Here is a 19,135-nt window from a genome sequence, read left to right as displayed (position 1 = left end):
TTTAAACCTGGGCCTTTTTTTTAAAATCTTTTTTAGTTTTTTTTTTTCATTTTTACACATTTTGGATTCAAAGTGAAGGGTGGGAACGAAAAGTTTTGGCACTGGTCTAATAGATCGCTGCAGCCGGTAACTGCGAAACAGGCTACAAGGGTTATGTAAACCATTGGGGCAACCAGCTCGTCAAAGTACGTCCACTAAAGTGCTTGTTTTTGCCACTGACAGGTTCAGTTATAATTATTCTAAGTGTTTGACACATCAGCATAGGAGCTGTTGATCTGCCTCTATTGGTTTGTGTTATTGTGTGTCACACAAATATTCTGTTGGCTATTGGCTGAGGTGATGTACTGGATCAATTCTGAAACTTTTTCTACCTTCCAGCCATTTTTACCCAGAAAGAAGTAAAAATAGAAACCAGGTTTTAACATACGGAGGTGAGCTTTGATGGTTCTCTCATTTCTTGACATTTCTTTTTTGACTGCTTTTTTTTTTTCTTTTTGTCGCCCCACATTGTCATTGTCATGCCACTAATGTGGTAATTACATGACAGTTTCCAAAACCTAAGAACAATTATAAAGTATCTGATGTTTTTCCCAATTAAGTGCCCTTTTTATCATCTTTTTTTTTTTTGGGGTTGTCTGCTGTCTGGTTGTCAGTCCTAATCATGTCAATATAATAACACAATAATTCACCGTGTCTAAAAAGAGAAGAAGGCCCCGACTTCCATAAACAGCTGCCGACATTTGAACATCTGTCACTGCAGATCCTGAGGAGCCGAGTGGCTAACGCGCCCTCACCAGGCCGACTGACGGCAGAAATTTACTCAACCAAAATAGTTTTCATGTCAGCTCCATGGGGAGAAATCAGCAGCGTTTGTATGTAGCCTGTTGATTCTTTGGTTTTATTTCCCAGCAAGTGTGAGGAAAGTTTGTGAAACACAGAAGTTCACAGACAGACTGGGAGCTTTGATCAGTCAGCGGAGAAACGGTTGATTTAAAAAACAGCTGTCTGTTCACTAAACGCTACAAAAATAGAGTCAAAGTCTAAAAAGGCGCAGCATCGCTCATTTGATTTAAAAATAATCTTAAAGTTAGCTCTATGTAGATGCCACGATACTGTCCACTGTTTTCTCATCACTCGGACCCCTTCTGTCTGATTCACCCTACATTAAGACCAAATGTTACAGAACCACCTGATTTACTCTCACCGTCAATATTTCCTCCAGACGACAGCAAGCGGCCTCCTAAGGTTCCTACATTTGGTGACTTCCTGTCCCAGGGCAGGAGCCAGGGGCCGCGGGGGGAGCGGAGCAGAGGGAGGGGCCGAGGACAGAAACCGAGCTACAGGTAAACAGGTTGATTGTTTCCATTTATTAATTTGCTTTGCTGCACCAGGGGTTGGTGTGTTTTAGGAACGTGTTTGTCCTGGATTAGATCATAATAATAATAATAATCTGTAAAATGAATCCGTGTTTGTAGAGAGACTCATTTGTTTCTTCGGTCATTTCTGACACTGATGTGCATTAAATCTCTGACATATCTGGACGTCTTCGACAGCATGCATGACAACCGCTGGGAAGGAGAGAAGGAAGAAGATGAGAAAGAAAAGGAGGACAAGACAAAGAGAGAGGAGAAGCCCAAGAAGAAGAATAAGGAGGAAGAACAATCCAAACCTGCCGCACCACCGAAGGTAGAGGGGCTTTATCTGGATTAATAATGCAAGATAATGCAGCACAGGAACAGTAATAAGTGCAGATGGTAGGAAATGAGAGATACATACTGCAATAGGAAAGGAATACAAAGAAAATGGAAACCGTTCAAGAGCATCCCCAAATGGTCTTGATCAGTTCCTACTTGATTAATATATTTGTTAAAATACTGGTGTTGCCACATCGACTGCTTGTTTCATTTCCCCAGTGATCCCACTGATCCATCTTTTCTCAGGTGGAAGAGAAGAAAGAAAATGGAGACGAGGACGAGGACGAATGGGAGGATGCCAGTGATGGAGAAGATGGCGAAGCCGTGGAGGAGGAGAGCGACTCCGAACACGACTCCAGGGGCGACGAGAAGAAGGACAAGGGAAGAGAGAAACCAGCCAAGAGCAAAGAGAACTCCCCCACACCTCGTTCTCCTCGTTCTCGACCGACATCAGCCGGAAGCCCCAAAGAGCAGCGCACCCCCAGGCCGAAGGTCCACATCCCCCCCCCGGCAGCAGTTCAGGAGTCACCGGAGGGAGGCAAACCCCTGAGCCCCTTCTCCCCGCTGGACAGCCACCAGCCTGTATCCGACTGGGGGGAGGAAATGGAGATGCTGTCGCCCCGGAGCAGCATGGGAGGCGAGAGCCCTCTGAAGCCCCCCAGTGTGGAGGCCAGCCCGCCCCAGAAGAAGGAGCAGGAGGAGACGGAGAGCCAAGCTGTCGGCTCCAGTGAACCTGCTGAGCCGCAGACAGGAGGGTGCACAGGTAGGATACTAACTAAGGTGTCACCTTGGCAACAAGTCAAGTTAGAGCAACGTGACTCATAATTCAAGTTCAAATTCAGGTCATCTATCATTCATACAGGAAGGACATGTTGTTCTTCACAGTCCAAGGTGATAACACCAACATGGCACTCAGGAAGAAGCACAAATCTTTGAAATGGCTGCATTTATATACTTTTATTTAATGTACAACTGACCTCACACACACACACACACTGATGTGAAAGTGCTGATGTGACCATCTGGAGCAATTACAGTCCAGATGTTTGACATGTGGACCGGAGGATATCGGGGTCTCTTTCCATTTGTTTTAGCTGTGCATCACTGGAACATCGTGGTGATATTATACTGCTGTTTTTCTAGTGAAGGGATGCCTGTCCTCTCTCTGTTACTCCCTCTTTGCTTGTTCTCTGCTGTCTCTCCTGGATTTGTGTCACTGTCGGGATGAAAAGTTGGTCACAGAAGAGAACTGCTGTTTGAAACCTAGCGTTCCTCTTCTCCGTCTGATTTTGAGTCTTGTCTCGTGTTCTCTGCTCGACTTTCTTTGCCTCTCATCTCTACTTTCTCTCTAATCTGCACCCTCTCCTCTCCATTATTTATCCTTTCCTCCCCCAATCTTCCTCTCCCTTTCTCCCTCTCTGTCCTCCCCCCCCCCTTTCTTTTGTCTTCCATGTTCAGCCATAGACGATTCTCCTCCTTCAGAAAAGGCTTCAGCCCAACAGACTGTGATAGTGTCAGAGCCAGAGTCGGTCCCTCAAGACTCCCCCGCCGCATCGCCATCTGACCCCGCCCCCTCTGCTCTCTCTGACCCCGCCCCCTCAGTTCTCTCTGCCACAGCGCCCTCTGCTCTCTCTGACCCCGCCCCCTCAGTTCTCTCTGACCCCGCCCCCTCTGTTCTCTCTGACCCCGCCCCCTCAGTTCTCTCTGCCATAGCGCCCTCTGCTCTCTCTGACCCCGCCCCCTCCGTTCTCTCTGCCACGGCGCCCTCTGCTCTCTCTGACCCCGCCCCCTCTGTTCTCTCTGACCCCGCCCCCTCTGTTCTCTCTGACCCCGCCCCCTCAGTTCTCTCTGCCATAGCCCCCTCTGTTCTCTCTGACCCCGCCCCCTCCGTTCTCTCTGCCATAGCGCCCTCTGCTCTCTCGGACCCCGCCCCCTCTGCTCTCTCGGACCCCGCCCCCTCTGCGCTCTCTGACCCCGCCCCCTCTGCTCTCTCTGACCCCGCCCCCTCTGTTCTCTCTGACCCCGCCCCCTCCGCTCTCTCTGACCCCGCCCCCTCTGTTCTCTCTGACCCCGCCCCCTCTGTTCTCTCTGACCCCGCCCCCTCTGCTCTCTCTGACCCCGCCCCCTCTGCTCTCTCTGCCACAGCGCCCTCTGACGTCAGTGAGGCTGCTGTGACGATGGATCAGGACACAACTGCTGCTCCATCACAAGGTGACTAAAAACCTCTTTAACGCTGTACTTTTATTTCACTGTGACGCATGATGACAGTGTCAGATGGCCGTGAGGAGGAACGCTCGTCGTGATGAAGAATTATCACCTGAATCTGCAGCTCAAAGCTAAAGATTCACTGTACACGACCTGCTCAGCACCAAACAGCAGGCAGACACAGTTATCGACCAGCTGGTGGACACAGTGAAGCATTTAGCAGCTGTATTTCCTTTAAGAGACCAAAAAAAGAGCTGAAAGAGATTGAATACCAGACTTACATCCATCAGGTGGACACAAACACCACTCAAAATGGATGATATTACTTCTCCGCAACAACATACGTTCACCACATCGACTTAAAGAGCGACGACATGTCAGGTTTGTGTGAACAGCTCTGCAACCAAGTGGCCAATAAATCAATTGCTGCAGGTTTTAGCAAACATAATGTTTGCATGTCCAGCGCCTTTGTTTAACATGTTAGCATTTTATTATTTGGTCATTAACCAAAATCTTCGACTGATGATGGTGTTAGAGTGAAGCGAAGTTGTTATGGTTTATCCTGAGGGGGACATGAATGTGACATTTCATGACATCCCATCCGTTAGTTAGTTAGTTAGTTAGTTAGTTAGTTAGTTAATCAAGATGATTCACTCTGTACCTCAAACCTCATGATAGTGATGATAGAAGAAAAGTCAAGGTCCTCTGGGGAACATTTCATGATCCATCCAATAGAGTGAGTTATGTTGGTCTGGACCAAAGTGATGGAACAACAAACCAACATCCCTAAAAAAAAATTAAACAAAATCAATGAGTTTACCCAAAATATCGAGGAGATCATCTGAATAGATCAGGCAGTGTAGTCTAGTCACTCTTTGTTTGTTTCCTCTGTGGCAGCAGACAGACCGGACACCCCTTCCTCTCCCGCGGTCCCTGAGGCTGAGCAGAGCTCCTCTGAACCAGCAGGAGGGGAAGATGACGGCACGGCGCCTGCTGAGACAGAAGAAACAGCGGAGTCCTCAGAGCAGACGTCCTCAGGTATGTTCCACATCAGTGACTCTGAGACAGTGGCTTAACATCTTCTCACGCTGCACCTTTCCTTTTTCTCTTTGTGATCGTCTCGGTTTGATATCCTCATCTTCGTCTCACCCCTCTGCTCACATCTTAATAAATAGCGGGAGCTGTTGCATGACAAGATTTTCATACAGTCGCACACAAGTGCAGCATTTTGCCAGTCACAGTACGTTAGCCTCGTCCAACCAATCAGGATGCCACTTCCTGTTTGAAACTCCTCCCGGCTGTCTTCCTGCTCCTCCTGTGATGGACTGAAAATACTTACTCCACCTCTGTGTAGTATTTACTCCCCGTGTGGTGTCGGGGTGCACTGATCTGACTTAATCAATCCAGATATAGATGCGTGGGCTTTGGATACCAGGGTTTGATTAACGCCTCGCTGAGTGGAAGAGACTGTAACACATAAACGCATACATGTACTGAATTGTTATTTATTAAGAAGATAATAGATAATGATGAGTAAGCTTGTTGTGTTGTAGCTGTAGAACATGTTCGTGTAGAAAGTGTGAAATACCTCTAAACAGCTGTTGTTGGCTCCCTCCTCCTTCTTTTTGAGCGAAATGTTCGGGTCTACGTGGTGACACATGATGCAGGGCCACACCCAAAGACATAAACATCCCACACACATCCCTACTGTGGTGTATACTCCCCCTATCCCTCCATCCTCCTCCTGATTTCCTCTTCCTCATTATGTAAAACCCCCTTTTCCCCTGCCTGCATTACCAAACCGTGGTATCATTCTTGCTCCTTTTGTAATCTGTTACTGCTGAGGTGAGAGGAAAAAGAGGGATCAAAGTAAGATGTGAGCCTTTGCTGTGTTTTCTGTACATTCACGGCATCCTGGGAACCAGAAGTCTGTCGTTAAACTGTCCTACCGACAGTCTGGAACAACTCCCTTGTGTTTTTACAAAGATAAGTTGGAGATACTCTCAGAAATGCTACTTAACACACTACTTTATCTGGATAAAGCTGTGATGTTTAGGACTCAGAGAGCTGCTAATGTGTTAACTGACAGTGTTACCTTTGCACGTCCTGAACAAACCTGTAATCTTGCACACAGATTGATGTAGTTTAGCTTGTAGCTTTTCACAAATCAGGGAAATAAGTCAAAAGAGGAGTAAAAGTGTTTTATCTACTTTCTGAATCACTTCTGTCTGTAAATATTTAGAACTCCATTTTGTGATGGAAGAGCAGTTCAGGGAATGTTTGATGAGATTAAGCTTCTTAAAAGATTATTTAAATTGTTGAGACTGAGGCTTTGTGCAGGTGCAGAGGAGAGCACCTGCAGAAACCCGTGGCTTCACAGCACCTGCCTAATGAGGGAAATCTGAACGTATTCACAATAGCTAAAATCTAAAGCAGTCTGGGGTCTTGTATTTCTGATAGTAAGAATTTTCCACACATGTAGGGCACATAGGAAGTCGTGTTGTCGAAAGGAGCAGAGGATTACTCGCACAGCTACTGGATTTAAAACATCACTTCTGTGTGGTTGGCAAATCAGATTACATATTATTCTAATTTCCAGATAGGCTACATTTATTTTTCTAAGCCTTCACTACTTGGGTTTGGTTCATTTTTACATCACATTTTTGCATGTATAAGCTAAGTAAATGTACTAAGTTGCCTGCCTGTACACATGTCCATGTTCTTACTCAAAGTCAGAGGAGAAAGCCTCATAAATAAATCTAAGGGCCGGGAAGTGATTCAAAGACGCTTTATAAATACAAGAACAGACATTTTACCACGTCTGTTTTTATTTCGGACCAGAAAGCTCATTTTAGATATTGAATCTTTAAATATTTAACTTAAAATATTAAGTATTTGACTCTGACCATCAGAAACTAGTAGCCCAGTCAGTAGAGGTTGAAACTGCACTGAAGGCTGATGGGATGTGAGCCTCTGAAGAGCTTCACCACTCCCTGAAAGATTAGACAAATAGCTGAAGAAACAATCACAGGGTCGTCACCTCTCCCCGTCTGCTTGGTCAGACACACCGGCAGCAGAGTTTCCACTTCCTGTTTGCCATGAATGAAAACTTCAACCTGTTTCCTGCTCAGCTTGAGACCTGGACCTTATTTCTACATATTTTGAGTTCAGAATAACTGGTAGGTACACGAGGTGTTGGAACTGGTCCAATTGATCGTCTTAGCCAGCTGCTGTGAACAGGCTGAAAACAGGCTGCACTGACTGTGATGTAATTCTTTGGGCTAACGGCACCCATCAAAGCACGTCCACTAAAAGTGCTTGTTTTTTTGCTGCTGACAGGCTCAGATTGTGTCCGACAACATTGTAGAAGATAAAGGATCCCTACAGAGAGACACCTGTAAGATCCTCTTGGTTTAACCAGAACCAGCTGTTATATTCAAACACACCAGACTCCATTGACAAAAACGGGAATTTTACCTTCACAAAAGACTGACGTTGCTGCTCAACTGCTGCCTCCATCGGCTAGTTTTGTTGTGTTGTTGTGTTACTTTGCTGTTTTAAATTATTAGTTTTGACTCAACACAATATCTGTTTAACACACAATAACAAAAGCCAACTAACCAATCAAGGCAGCAGTGAACCAGCTTCTGACCGCTTCTGTCAAAGGAGTCTGGTGGCCTTGAAATGTGAAATATAACAGCTGTTTCTGGTTAAATAAGGGTTATAAACAGGTTTATCTCTGTAAAGATCCTTTCCATAATGGTGTCAGACATTTAAAATAACAATCTGAGCCTACTTTGATGATTTGAGTTGCACAAAAGGATTACGTTGCAGCCACTGCATTAATAGCTACTAAATAGGCCCCAGCTTTAGAAATAACAAAGTTACCCTTAAAAACTTTATTGTCCACAGTGTCTCTAAAATCCAGTTTGAACATGACTGTGTTTTATCTCCTGATAAGATGCTTAATGGATGTGAAGTTGTTGTTTATTCAGTGCCAAATCATTCATCATTTTTATAGTTATTGAGGTTATGGCAGCACATTCAGCCAGAAACAAGCCCTTCCTGAAAATAATACCACATTATATTGGCAAACGCTGGGATCCAAAGCACCTCATGGTGCCGTGACTCATTAGCGTGTACATTTACAGCACGGGAAGAGGAACCACTCAGTGTTTTTTTTGTTTTTTTCCCCCTCATTGAGCTGCATCTTCACATGATAAATCTGCCCATATTTCATTTCTGCACACTGTGGTTTTATTCACTTATCTCACTTTTATACCACAGACGAGATGAAGTGCTAATAGCACTCTGGCTAATGGCTAAGTTTTGAAAAACTACTTATTTTTAGATCAACTCGTTCCAACTATGTGAAAACCCAGTTTGGGCGTCCTTGTCAGGCGTGTGAGCAAGAGGATGTGAACATGGAAAGGTGGTCTTCGATGGTGGGTCTGTGCTTTAAAACGCTCCCACTGATTGTTAATGTAGTTTACAGGTGTCAGCCTGTATCTCCAGTAAAGAGCTGTGATGACGTGAACATGCAGAAGAGCCACTTGACTGATCTCTCTCTGGTTTGAAGAAGAGCTGAAGCTGCCCACAAGATTATAGATCCACCAATAGATCCATCGGTTACAGCCAGGGCAGACAAACAAAGGTGGTGTCACATAATCTAATAGTCCATAAATGATTTCAGTCATTTTATTAAGCCAAAAGGCCAAAAATCCTCCGGTTCAGCGTCTGCATGTGAGGATCTGATGAGATCTGTTTGGGCTGCTGGTTTCAGGGAAGATTGGTGTTGTCCCCGGTTAGTTCTCTGATTGCTTTTACACTTCTGCTGGTGACTCATCTATGATAAACAGCAGAAGTCAGATGAGCTCATGTGGTCATTGTGTGCGTCTGTATGGATGGTGTGCGCTCACACACACACACACACACACACACACACACACACACACACACACACATCTGTTGATGTAATATAATTGTGTGGCCAGCGTTATTGTGTGTGTGTGTGCTGGTGTCGGGGTGGAGATCAGGAAACCAGGGAAATTAGAGGCACAATTAAGGTTTTAAAAGGTTTTTCAGAGGAAATGAGCCGTGGCCTGCTGGACAGATGATATGAGACAGAACGGAGGCCGTTTGAAGTCTGATTGAATTTAATCTTGTGATGTTTGTGAGACTCCACAGTGGAGCAACTGACTGTGGAAGGAGATCAATGATGTGAAACAGAAAACACCCATATTTAAAAAAAACAAAACACCAAAACTGCTCCGGTGATCAGTTTATCAAAGGAAAACAAATCAACTATTTTAAAAGTACGCAGCACATAATCAGTGAGAAACGAATTATTTCATTCATTATTAATACAGCAGTAATTGTTTTATTGAATAATCTGTTATTTTATCAATGGAAAAAGTCAACATGTTGATAAACACACTTTTTTACTGAGAGTTAGAAGAGAAGATTGATGCCACTCATGTCTGTACAGTAAACATGAAGCAGTAGTCTGCTTCTGTCCACAGGTCAATAAATAGACAAGACACAAGCCACTTTTATTAGTAAGTACAAAAACTGAAGTGTAGAAACTAAAAATGGCCGTTTTACAGACTACTTGTTGATATCTGAGGAAGAGTCTGGCACATAACCCCCATCGAACAGCTCTCCATCCATCCATCCATCCATCCATCCATCCATCCATGCTGTCGACAGCTGTGCCCAGATGCATTAAGTTTTCAGATTGTCCATCCCATGAACACATCTGGAAGGGAGTTTCTTCAGCTCACAGATGAAGTGAGTAGATTTTCGGTGGTCAGAGGTTTTTTTTTTGGCCGTCACGCAAGAATTAATTTGCTAATTCTGAAAAAGTTCACACAATTCTCTAACAGGATAAAATGAGGATTATAATGTTCAACGCCGTCGCTCAGGGATTGAACGGGAGATTGTGACCATATCTCACATTTGGTTAGATGCTGAATTGGTGGCGCTAATGTTCGGTGTGGAGAGACATGGATCTAAACTGTAACTTGACTGGCGGGCGACTTTTTTTTTAAAGCTGTTTAGAAAGTGGATTTTGTTTCCTTCAGGGTGAGCCAGGCTTTATGCTAAGCTAAGTTAGCGAGGGCGGTGGCTGTGGCATCGTATTTAACATACAGACATGAGGGGGAAATGTGCTGATGAGAAAATTAGTCCCAGACTTTTATTTTGCTGAAACATGCTCATCACAAGAGTTCAGAGCCAAACTGCCGTGACCTGTTTTGTTTAGTTCGACCAACAGTCCGAACCCCAAAGATTTCAGCAAAAACTCACATTTGAGAAACTGGAAGCAACAAATATTTTACATTTTTGCTTGATGAAGACTTTTCGTCAGTCAAAACAATTGGTGTCATCTTTTTCCTTTTTTGGTCAGTATTTTTGGGGCAGCAGTCGTAGAAAATAATGAGGGAGGGAGAGAGAGAGAGAGAGATGGGGAGCTGCTTTCGACAAACGCCTCGTGTCTTCTTGGAAAGCCACGTGTTCTTGAACCAGTAGCGGCACATTAAATCCTCATCCTGTCGTATATTTGAAGTCTTCTCACTAAACGCAGCGCTGTGCCTGAGCGACAGCAGGATTATTGAACTCGTCTCAAAAACCTTGTTGTGTTTCGAGGATGTAAGATTAAAAACTGCTGGTTTGTGTTCGTAACCATCCGGTACGTGAACACTTTCTGCAGCTGCATGATTCACTATTGATTACCAGGCGCTCTTGCACGTGATCATTTCTCCCATTCAGGCGCTGAATAGGCAGAGTGATGCAATAATGCTGCTACAGTCACAGTAAGGATTGTCCCCCCGGGGGCTGCTCGCTCTGAAAGGGTGTGCACTTATGCTACTGTGATAAAAGCATGAAGCACAATGACACACACACACACACACACACACACACACACACTTCCTCCTTGTGTTTGTATCAACAGGCTGAAGCTGGTGGGAACAAACGGAGACTCACGGAAGGATGAGATGGACGAAGATCATCACACTGCTCATCACTGGAGGGACATCACACATCCAAATAAAAGAATGACTTTAAACCATCATGAGGAGGAGGAGAAGGAGGAAGAGGAGGAGGGACGGTGCGTCGCCGCCCTCCTTTCAGCGCTCTCTGAGCTCTTTTTAAGTCTTTATGATCACGTCTGGGCTGCCGCCATGTTTCGTCTCGCTCTGTTAAGTATAAAGAAGTCTGTCACTGGTTTTCCAACATTTTTTTGTGTTTTCTCAGTGGGGTCTCGGGTTTTTCTGCGCTGGGAGAAAATGAACTTAATGTCCAAAAGACTAAATGTGTGGAAACGTTATCACAGGAGATCATTTTAAGACGTGTGCTGAGGGGAAAAAATCACTTTAACACCACCCTCAGAACCGCTCAGAAGGCCCCTCCTGAGATTTTAACTTAACTCAGCTTGAATGAGCTGGAAGAGGGCTTTTAGCTGGTCACAGTAATATAGTTCACCCCACTGGCTCCTGAAAGGTCTTTGGCCCGCTGATGACTCCCCCTAAACCAAGCAGGCGCCTGCTGACTGCAGGATGAAGAAGGGTGAGCGGGCACCAAGCCCCGACCGACCTGATAGCAACAGACCAGGCTAAATTTCTGTGTTGGGTTTGGTTGGAAAATCATTTCTTCTTCAGTGATTGATTCTGTCTCAATAATGGCAGCTTGTTATCTTCACCTAACACATCCGACCTGTGCCCTCGCTGACATATTTACCTAAAAACTAATAGCTACTAAATATACGTTAAATGAGCGCTCCACCGATTTAACCAAACATTTTCCTCTTTTTTTCAGAAAATCAATGCAGCACAGCCAGAGACAGTCTTTTTTTTTTATTATTCCACACATTCATCCTCCATGTCAAAACCTGGTGCTTACATTACCCACAATGCCAGTTGACCACGCTAATACTTTTTCCACATATGCAGTCGCACTGTAAAATCGGTGGAGTCCTCCTTTAACATGAGTTAGTTTGCCTGTTTGCTGATCAGCTGGTTTACAGGCGCCAGTGTGGAAACAAGTCGACATCATTAGACTTCAGTTTTCTGCAGAACAGTCCAGGATTAACCCACGGCCAGTGAACGCTCTCTTTGTCCTCGCCCCTCATGGCTTTAGCTGGAGCTGCTCTGAGCTTCATCTGTCAGCTTTAAGCCTCTGCTGTGAGTGAGTTGTGTACCGTTGTGACTTCACCATCACAGTGATCTCTGTGTCTCCATAACGTCGTGATGTATTTTGTGGCTTTTAATTGCTTTGTTTGTTATAATGTACATGGAAATGCTTCCCCCACCCCCCACCCCCCACCCTCCACATCCGACCCCACTGACTGTGTGTGCATGAGCTGCGCTGCAGGTAGCTCATGATGCTTTAAGAGTAATTTATCTGATGTTTTCCGTCAGAGCCAGCTGTGCCGGCCGGCTGTACAACAGCTGACTTCAGCGATCATGTCAGTCAGACTTGAATCGGAGTGAGCGGCTCTGTCAACACGCATGATGCTCTCGCCCGGATTGACTTCTAGGATCAGGTGTTCTTCCTTAAGGGCACTTTGACAAAACACCATGTGACCTCTTCACGCCTCCTCCTCCTCCTCTCAGATCTGTCAAAATACCAATTATGTACTTAGAGCAGTCGGCCCGTTTGCTGTTTTTGATTCTGCGTCGCAATCATTGAACCTTTGATACTTTCACTGACGCAGACTGTGCTGTCATTTTGTGAACCTGATAGATTGTGAATCATCAGTTCTACTGAGAAATCTCTCATATCCGTCTGGTAAGAGTTCCCCTTAGGTGACACGCTGCCTCTTAAACGGAAGGTTTCTTCTTAAAATCAAGGGTGTCGTTCCAAAATGGCCAAATGCTATGAAAAAAAACCAACCTACTCAGAATGATTTTACATTAAAAAAAAAAAAACAGCCTTGTTTTGGGGATGAAATTGTCTAAATGAATGATCTAAAGTGTAGAAACATGAATTAGTACTTAGGTAATGAACTTTTAATTTGAAGACTTGTTTTTTTTGGGGGGGGAAATGAAACCCTTCACTCATACCTCAGCAGACAAAAGGGCTTTAGGTTGGTTTGTTTTCCAGTTTGTGCTTTGTTTTCTGCAAACTCTTTGAATCATGTTAGCTGTAGCGGCTCGCCTGTGGCGTTCAAAGACACGCCGACAAATGGGGATGCTTTTTTGTGTTTTGGTATCAGAGGAATAAGAAAGATGCTTTTGGGTTGAAAGGAGCTGCAATATGTACAGTTTTTAAATGGAAATGAACATTCCTCAGTCGGGTGTTTGTGTGAAATGTAGCCTGTAAGCTACGGAAAGCTATTTCTTTTGTTTTTCTTCTTTTTTTTTTTGCATTTGGATGTTTGTTTTTCTGAGCTTCGATGACTGATTGTATTTAAGGCAGTAGATATTTCAATGCACATCCATTTCTACGATGTCTTCCTGTTTGATACATGAAATCGCTCTGAGAACTAACAAGGTTTGCCTTTTTTCCGAGTGGTGTGCAGCTGTTTTCATACAAACAAACAAACAAACAAACAAAAAGAAAAGATCAGGACTAGCATGAATCCAAAATTGTAGCTTTTTAATGTTGTCAAAGCCATCGATGAAATGAACGTCCCCATCAGCTCACACATCGGAGAGAAAAAGAGCCCTGATGTTTGTACAGCTTTCCAAAATGTGGCCCCACATGAGATGTAAAGCACACATCAGTTTTTGTTTCTCTCATTTAGCCAATAAATGTATTCCTCTGATGTCTTAAGTCTGCTGTTTCTTCCCTTCTGTAGGTGTGAGACAGAAATGCTCAGCATCGGGTTAAAGGTGCATCCGTGTTGGATTTAAAAAAAAAAAAAAAAAAATGCCTGATGCTTCTAATATTTCCTCAACGTGCAGATTTACATCCACTGAAATGTGTGTGCAGATAAGGCTGCCCCTCCTCCTCCTCCTCTTCCTCTCCATTTTCTCCACCACAGGCACATGAATGTTCAGCACAAAACCATTCTGCCCCGTGCACATACTGAAAACCCTGCTGTTGTGTGTGTGTGAGTCCTGTCTTGTGCAGGAGCTTGACCTTGGAAGAAGAATGGCCCTCAGCTCCTTTCAGCCTCTGTTAACAGCACGTAATGAGGGTAAGAAATCTCTCTGCACTTAATGGCTGCAGCCCGTGACTCATCTGTGAGGGGAAAGCTGTTTTTTTTATGGTTCTGATGCCTCTTTTATGGACTCCGGCGGCCAGCTGCGGTGCACATTCTGCAGGCTGCAGAAGAAAATCAGAGGCGGTGATAATTTGTGGATGAGGACCGCATCTCTCCCATCTTCTGCTGCGGGACGTTTCTCTCAAACTATGACCCAATCGTTGGGTGTTGCGTACTTTCAGCCCCTCCTCGTCCGAAGCTGCGTTAAGTTTGACAGAAGCACGCAGAGCGGCGCCGGAAACGTGGTGAATTTTCCTTCACAATAAGAGTTTCTCCTCTTCTCCAGCCTTATCAGAAAATAAAGGTGCAGCCAAGTGTGATGAGCAGGCCTGTTCCTCTGGGCTTATTAGACTCGAGGAGAGTTTGGGATGTAGGAAGATTTTATTATAGCAACCAAACGATTCCCTTATTGTTAATGTTATTTACTGCCAGTGTTACAGCAGCTGTCGTCATCTGAACTTCACCTTGAGAGGAGTGTTAACGTAATATGTTTATAAGTTATATGTTTATAATAAGGTTTATTTTCAAATAAGCAACACCACCCATACTATTGTTATAATATCCAAATTAGCCGCCTGGATATTATTGTGTCACTTTGTTAATGTTGAAGTGAATCAAGCTCAGACGAAGCAAACCAACCTGATTATCCACAGTTAAATGTTTTTATCTTTACTTATTACAGGTAGAAATAGAAAATAAAGGGTTATTTTGATCATTTTTGCTGCTACGAAGCAAATGCAAATAGCTAATAATAAACCTTTAGCCTGTTTGTAGTACAGAAATAGTAAAAAGAAATAAATTAGCAATAAAATTAGTTTAGAATTGTAGTATTGCCTTACAGCTGCTATTATAACTATTACTTCATGTTACTCTCGTTTTCATCTTCGCCACTAAAAGGCTGCATGCATCCAGGTTGATATTTTGTGGTCTTGCAGTTTGTCTTATTTTGAAAAGCCTATGTGAAGTACAGAAATGGTAAAAATAAATAATAGATTAACAATTAGATTAGTTTAAAGTTCTATTATTGCCTTACAGCTGCTATTATAACTATTGCTTTGTTTCTCTCGTTTTCATCTTAGCCACAAAAAGGCTGCATGCATCCATGTTGATATTACATCTTATTTTGAAAAGCCCATTAAGAAAGAATAGATTAGCAATAAAATGTGTTTAGAATTGTAGTACTGCCTTTCAGCTGCTATTATAACTATTACTTCATGCTACTCTCGTTTCCATCTTCGCCACTAAAAGACTGAACGCATCCAGGTTGATATTACGTTTTATTTTGAAAAGCCCATTAAGAAATAATAGATTAGCAATGCAATTTGTGTAAAGTTGTAGTATTGCCATACAGCTGCTATTATAACTATTACTTTATGTCACTCTCATTTCCATTTTAGCCACAAAAAGGCTGAATGCATCTTGCAGGATGTTTTATTTTGAAAAGTCCCACCGGAAAGGGCTGCTCTAACCCGGGCCAGCCTGACAGCGGTCCCATCCAGCTGATAGCAGGGACAGCCTCCCTGAGTTCAGTTTGCCCGGTGCGCACCGAGGACTCAGAGGGGTCAGGGAGCTCCACCGTCTAGCGGACACGGCACCGGGACCCCGGGAAGCTGCCCTGCGGCTCACACTGCGTCCTAGCCCCGCAGCGGAGGAGCGGAGAGCCGTGGAGGGGAGAGTGTGGGGGGGGCAGCTGTCTCTGCTGTCCGGACTCAGATGAACGCACAACACTCAGCAGAGGAAAAATCGCCGGATAAGGTTTCAGCTGCAACACCAAGATGAAAGCGGCCGGCAGGCAAGTCACCGTGACCGCGGAGAAGCTGAACGGGGACATGAAGCGCAGGCCGAGCTATCCCGGCGAGCTGCGGGCCAAACACACCAACATGTCAACTAAGATTTGGGTGAAAGTGGCGATGGCGATTGTCTATTTCCTCTGCGTGTCCGTGGCCGCGTTCATCCTGGTGATTTATTATGTGTTTTTCTGGACACCGGACGCGCAGTACAACATCACCAGCACCGAGGCGCCGAACCGCACCGCCGAGTGCACGCCGAGGCTTGGATGACTGGATGGCACGCACGCACACATGCACGCACACATCCACACGCATTTCAAAGGTGACTGCACACACCTGACACGAGGCTGCAGCAGGGATGGACGTGTGTGTGGGGGGGGGGGGACGAGACTGCATCCAGAGTTTGGGATGCTGACTGAGGACCTGAAGGAGGACAGGAGGGGGCAAGTGCTGCCGGGATGCATCAGTGTTCCGCATGCAGGATGCAGGTTTTTTTTTTTTTTTTTTTACCCAAACACCCAGTCCTGTGTGTGTGTGTGTGTGTGGGGGGGGGGGGGTCACATGTTTTTACCATGTTCTTGTCATGACTCACAGCCTCAAAGGACGAGGTTCACCTCAAACAAGAGTTTTAAGAACCTTCAAGAAGAGATGCTTTTTGTTTTTTAATTCTTATAATTCAGTGTTTGGGTGTGCGGGCTAAAATGGTGGTTCCTCTGAAAGTCACACATGCATCCTTTATCTCATGGGTGGATTAGGAGGCGCCGGGCCCCTGGGTGCAGAAACCTAAAAGGACTGAAAGACGCTCTGTCAGTGATATTTAGTTCAACTTCAGTGTTCAGTTCAAAGCAGCCACTCTGATCCACAGTGATGCTGCGCACAGATAATACAGAGTTATTATTCCCCTGTTGATTTAAACGACTGTACTGATGTATTAGGATGACTTGTTCCTGTAAGCTGCAATGATTAATCGGTTAATTGATCGTCGAGCACTGTCTAGGTCAAGCTTTCTCTCCCTTTGTTGAAATATGTTTTGGTTTTTGGACTCAAAATAAGTCACTTGAAGATGCACCGTCGGGCTCCGGGAACTGGGAGAAGATGTTCCCCTATTTACTGTAAAACATGTCCAATAAATATTTGCTAGACTAATCAATAAATAATCAATTGGATGCAGCTCTAAGCCTCAGTATGCAGTGCGGCTTTTGGCACAATCTCAGTATTAAAATGTGATCAGGACATCTCTACTTTTAACTCAGCTTTGCTCTTTTATAAAACCGTCGGACTCGTGACGTTTTAGAAGAAAAAGGTTCAAACTTGATTTCTGACCCAGCTGGACTCCCGGTCCGGTCCGGTCCGGCGCCCAGTCGGCCCGCTCAGTAATCCATCCATGCTTTAACTTTTGCACTTTCTAGTGATTTTGAAATATCATTTCTGCCTCCTCAAGAACCTTTTAAATGCAGTCACTGTCTCCTGGAACCCACACGAGGGCCGCTTAAGTCAGTCAAGACCCCTTCAAGGACACTTAACACCCCTGAGAGCTCTGAATTCCCTGAGGAACACCCCCTGAGGAGCTATTGAGTCCTCCCAAGTACTTTACAGAACCCTTAAGAACACCCGTGTGACGGTTTATAGCCACTGCAACAAATCAAGAACTCTTGAACCCCCACAAATAAATCCCCAGGAACACTGTCAGTGGTCTCTGGAACGGCCCCTGATGAACCCCTCACTGCACCCCCACTCAAAAAGCTCTTCCAGAACCGCTGATCTCACCTCAAAAAGCCTCTGAGATCCCTCAAGGACGTCACTCTGAGATCCACCGCTCTGCACTAACAGAGACTTCTTTTTAAAGATATGCCTCCAGAGGAAGGACTGACTCTTTCTCTGACTTCTTTCTTTCTCTCCACAGCAGGATGCTGTTTGTATTCAGGTATCTAGAGGAACTTAAAGCGATATGTACTGTAGCAGAAGTAGCCTAAAGTGTGATCTCGGTAGCTCGTAGCTGTATGAAACGCAAGGCGATCACTCACTATACTCTCAGTAGTTGCAGCAATTTTACCTTTTTAGAGCAACTTTTGTCTTGCATCGCCTCACAGAATGAGCATCAATATTCAGCGTACCTCTTCTTGATGACACGGTTTGTTCACCTCACTTCCTGTTCATAATTTAGGCTACAGTCCCTCAATCTACTAGACTGTTTTATTTACGATGTAGCCTTGAGAATTTATTGTTATGATATGATAAACTATGCATTTATTCCAGCGTGTGTGTCGTCATTCTGACCGCCGTCAGCTGATGAGGAAACTGAAACAACAGGACATTTCACTGCAAAACGTCAGCCGAGTGCTGATTTAAAAAAGAAACAAAACACGACCTTTTCCAGATATATCCAGTCGTCCACTTCCTGTACTGATCAGTGCTGTTAGACTCTCTGAGCTGCAGCAAGTGATAATAATAATAATAATAATATGTTTATCTGCTTTAACGCTTGAGGAGAGTTTGTGAAGTCTTCCTCACGGTGCTGTAACAAGGACGCAGTTATTCTGTTTATCCTGCGTTAAACATCATAGACATGTTTCAGCTCAGTTTAATGATTCTGTTGTCTCATTGTCACATGATATTAACCTCGCCGCCCAAACACTCTCAATAGGGCTCTGATCGATACTTCGGTATTATCATCTATTGATGGAGGTTATTGATGCACATCTCTGTTGGTGAACATAATGATTTTTTATAGATTTATAAATGTGAGATGAGAGACAAGAGACAAATAAATAAAGAGTGAAAACACATTTTAATGCAAATACACACACCGAGCTGAAATATCCCGTTATGTACATGGACACCATTATTCTGCTGGAGCAGCAGGAGAAGTCTGCCTGAAAGTGAATGAATTTTTCCTGCATTTGAGCAAATGGACTTTAAGTGTGATCTGCTGCAGTGTGGCTGCAGCTGAAGACGGAAGCTGGGCAGCTTGCAGGTGTGATAGTGTGAGAACCTCCGCAGCATTAAAAAAAAAAAAAAAGGAGTTGAATACTAAATAGATTTAATATCACACCAAAACACCAAAGCCCAGAAACTTTAAACAGACCAGAGAGAGTTTTAATCCTCTACATTTGTCTTTTTAATAATAGAATCCTCTTTAAAAATCTTTAAAGGATAGGTTCACAGTCTTTTTGAAAAGACCAGTGTGTAGGATTTAGTGGCGTTTCAGCCAACAAATATCCGTCGGCCCACCTCTACCT

At 44.3% G+C, this 19,135-nt stretch overlaps 1 protein-coding gene across 4 annotated transcripts in view; it reads left to right on the top strand.

The window, feature by feature from the left end:
• Positions 1–13,673, top strand: part of ccdc9 (coiled-coil domain containing 9) — a 23,917-nt gene extending 10,244 nt beyond the window's left edge. For 2 of the 4 annotated variants that reach the window (XM_070829608.1, XM_070829606.1), the window contains exons 10-15: positions 1,223–1,343; positions 1,554–1,686; positions 1,941–2,457; positions 3,840–3,905; positions 4,797–4,937; positions 10,852–13,673. In XM_070829608.1, coding sequence (XP_070685709.1) covers positions 1,223–1,343; positions 1,554–1,686; positions 1,941–2,457; positions 3,840–3,905; positions 4,797–4,937; positions 10,852–10,856 — 983 coding nt within the window. In that variant the 3' untranslated portion in view covers positions 10,857–13,673. The remainder of the gene's footprint in view (positions 1–1,222; positions 1,344–1,553; positions 1,687–1,940; positions 2,458–3,839; positions 3,906–4,796; positions 4,938–10,851) is intronic. The other 2 variants (XR_011584166.1, XM_070829607.1) reach the window with 2 other exon arrangements.
• The last annotated feature ends 5,462 nt before the right edge of the window (positions 13,674–19,135 follow it).

Source organism: Pempheris klunzingeri, chromosome 4, assembly GCF_042242105.1.
Source record: "Pempheris klunzingeri isolate RE-2024b chromosome 4, fPemKlu1.hap1, whole genome shotgun sequence".
NCBI classification, from domain to species: domain Eukaryota; kingdom Metazoa; phylum Chordata; class Actinopteri; order Acropomatiformes; family Pempheridae; genus Pempheris; species Pempheris klunzingeri.
Note: the sequence above shows the minus strand (reverse complement) of the source record. Positions and strands in the feature narration are given on the sequence as shown.